Here is a 3,638-nt window from a genome sequence, read left to right as displayed (position 1 = left end):
TATAGAATTTCTTTTCTTCTATATATGCACCTCTGGTTTTTAACTTTTGAATGTTCACATACTGGCTATGTAACTGTTCTTTGTTAATACAATTAAAAAATTAAAAGTTAAAAAAGGCTGCTTGTGGATATTAAATTTGACATACATAATGACATTAGATATTCAAGAGCACCATTACCTGAATTATCATAGAAACATGATATCTTTATGGTTTTCCAGTTTTAAACTACATATCCCATGCTGCTTTGGGTTTCGTGCGCACGCTCAGTTAACGCGGAAGATAAGGCGAGTCGGGAGGGAAATGAGTGGAAGGAGGGAGGCTTATTTCGTTGTAAAATTAGACATAACCACAATGAATCGTGTTTCGTTTTTATTGAAGTCGTTTTTTTGTCTGTTTTGAACGTTGACAGTACAGCTCCGGAGGAACGTTGGGGACATTGGAGGACTGGCAAGGCGTTTTTTAACGCTGATTTTACTGGCGTCGGTACATTCCCTACACACCGATAACGGTTAATTTTTTCCGCAGCCAGAATGCCGCGGGACAACAAAACTCCTCTTATTCAGAAAATAGCAAAGCAAGCCTACATCACTTTTAAATGTTTAAAAACGGCCAACGGGGATAATAAACTCGTTGCGGACCAACATAATGAACTAATCTCCTTAATGACCGCGGTCAGGGCTGCTGACCTGAGAATTGCTCCCCGGAAAACCAAAAAGAGCTCCGGGGCAGCGGAGCTCCACAAACCCCCGGTCACCTACATGCACATCTGCGAGACGGAGGTGTTCAGCATGGGGGTGTTCCTGCTGAGGACCGGCGCCTCCATACCGCTGCACGACCACCCGGGCATGAACGGGATGCTGAAGGTCTTTGAACGTTACACCAAATGTTACTTTGTGCTAGCTAGTTGACAGCTAGCTAGGGAAATGTATAAGACAAGCCACGGCTTAGCATACAAAGTAAGAAGTTACTTAAAACTGATTTAAGACTTATAAAGGTCATAATTTGTTTTTATTTTAATTAATCCATAACATTAAATGTATTTATTTGGCGGGGACTGTGTACATTAGTTAACATTGCCATTAATGCACCAGAATTAGCCAAAAGGCTATTTTTTGTCCGTTGTCCCTGGACAAATCTTAAAATTGTCGACCTAAAAAAACAAAAAGATTACAGTGAACAATACAAATTGGAGTTATTTTTCTATCTCAGACAGAATGGAATATTATGGGGTTGGGGGCACCTTAGCACTTTCACTATAACCACCACTTTACATACACACATGCATTCTTTGCACACCCAATGACATTCTGGGCCCCTGTGTACTCTTTATTGTTGAATAAATTATTGTAAATGAAATATCCTTTTACGAACACAGATTGCACTGGATTTGAAGGGAACTTGGGTCAGAGTGACAGGGTCTACACACAATGGGGGTCAATAGGGACCAACATTAAATTGTCCATGAACAATATGATAAACTCAATTGATTTGTGCAGATCACTGAACGAATTAAATCAATCAACTAAACATTCAACCAAAGTTATACTGTTTTTCAGCCACTCGTCTGTAAACCTTATAATTTTAGAAGGAAAAGGAGAGTATGACACCAGAAGTTAAATGTCATTTTGTGATTAATTATCAGAATTTCTAATCTTTGGCATGAAATCCTGCTAATTTCAAGAAAGGAGTGATATTTTAAAATCAAGGGAAACCTTAAATCATGTTATACATACATACATACATACTAAAGACAGTACCATCATCTGTCATCAATATGAGAATCAAAAGGTAATCTAGGTTTGGGTTGAGAAGCATATTTTAATTTTTAATAGAGACAGCACAATGGTTTATTAATAGCCACATATACAAGTCAGTGCCTTGTAGGCCATGGTCACCTATTAGGGGTGGGGGGAAATGAATCAAATAAAAAATTGATTCATAGAAAAAAAGAAATTTATTTTTTATTGGCATTCATACTATAACATGAGAAAAGTAACTACTTGTACATTCTCTGAAATTGTTTTTTTTAAATTGAGACTAGTTTTTGAATTAAAAATTGATTTTGAATTGAATCGTGAGCCTAAAAATCAAAACTTGATATTTTCTGAATCGTGCACCGCTAAAACAGAAGCTGAAAAAGTTTCCTTTTGGTGAAATGTGAAATTGGGAACAATTTGAAGGTAATGAATAGCATTGTTTTGCAGAATATTGCAACATATGGCAATAATATCGTATGAGGACAAGTATTGGGATGATATTGTCTCGTGAGGGTTATGGTGGTTCCCACCCCTAGAACCCATTTTGGTACTGGTCTTCTGACTCTATGCTGTGTCTCGTTCAGGTTCTCTACGGGAAGGTGAGCGTCCGCTGTTTTGATAAACTGGAGGACCCACTGACAGTCGGCACCGTCCCACCTGATTTGGAGCCCGCGTCGGCCCCGTCCCAGATGGCCTCCCAGTGGCGCTCCGTGCTCCGCTCCGTCGTCGAGTACTCGGAGAACAGCGGACCGTGCCTTCTTACTCCTCTCCGGGATAACCTCCACCAGATCGACACGGTGGAGGGGCCGGCTGCTTTCCTGGATATCCTGGCACCTCCGTACAATCCAGATGATGGGCGGGACTGTCACTATTACAAAGTCCTGCAGACTGTGGCAGAGGGGGACATGGATGAAAAGAGCAACGAGGAGCAGCAGGGAGAGGAGAAGGAGAAAGAAAACGTGGCATGGCTGCTAGAAATCCCTCAGCCAGAGGACTTCTGGTGTGGTGGGGAACCCTACCCAGGCCCTGCAGTTTCTCTCTGAATGAAACCTCTGATCAGAGGATTTATACTGCCATATATGACAATGATACAATAGTCACATCCTTCCATCCACAAGGGGAAACTTAGTTTTTACCTGGGACTCAAAGGCCTTGCTCAGGGATGCTACAGCAGGGCAGATGCTTATAGAAACAAGGACTTCAACTCTGACACCCTACAGAGAATAGGGACCAATGAATTGCATTCCAAAAATTGACAATAATCTCATCAGTACCGAGATAAGAGTTGACACAAGGAATTTGCATTCCTAACATGGTATATTTTATTTGGACCGTTATGTTGCCTTGTACACACATGAATGTATTTAGCCAAAAGTTCCGTAAATGGCGAGGTGTCATTAGGATCTTTATCTACTTGGAAAGCCTTTTACACATTTTTTCACTCTGCTACAGAGGACTTTCACATCGTGACGTGTCTTAATGCCACAATCTGGGGCTTCACACTGACCTGTCTTATTTGTGAAGATATAATGTATACTTATTAAGAGTATTTCTACTGTACGCACTCATTTCTATTTCCAAAGTGCACACACTACATTATATGGTCTACTTTAATTGTATTTTGTGTTTAACTTATTCCAGATATCATGGTTCCTACACAGCTTTGGTAATTTAAGGGACAAAAAGATGTTTAACTACTTCTACATATTCTGTGATGTACTATACTGTCATTTCACTTGATCCAGGTGGTATGGACTATATAATGAGTCATATTCAAAACCAGTCCAAAAGATAATCTATAAAATTATATTTTAAAATTATAGCTATGTTAGAACATAAAAGGTCCCATGGCATGAAAATTTGACTTTGAGGTTTTCTCA

General features: G+C 39.8%; 1 protein-coding gene across 1 annotated transcript; it reads left to right on the top strand.

The window, feature by feature from the left end:
* Positions 1-279: 279 nt before the first annotated feature.
* Positions 280-3,402, top strand: adoa (2-aminoethanethiol (cysteamine) dioxygenase a). The gene is made up of 2 exons (XM_034861008.1): positions 280-864; positions 2,343-3,402. Exons 1-2 carry the CDS (start codon positions 532-534, stop codon positions 2,799-2,801), a joined length of 792 nt encoding a protein of 263 aa, XP_034716899.1. The 5' UTR covers positions 280-531; the 3' UTR covers positions 2,802-3,402.
* Positions 3,403-3,638: the final 236 nt, after the last annotated feature.

Source organism: Etheostoma cragini, chromosome 21 (genome assembly GCF_013103735.1).
Source record: "Etheostoma cragini isolate CJK2018 chromosome 21, CSU_Ecrag_1.0, whole genome shotgun sequence".
In the NCBI taxonomy this organism is placed as follows: domain Eukaryota; kingdom Metazoa; phylum Chordata; class Actinopteri; order Perciformes; family Percidae; genus Etheostoma; species Etheostoma cragini.
The sequence above is the reverse complement of the archived record's forward strand: the minus strand, read 5'-3'. Positions and strand labels throughout refer to the sequence as shown.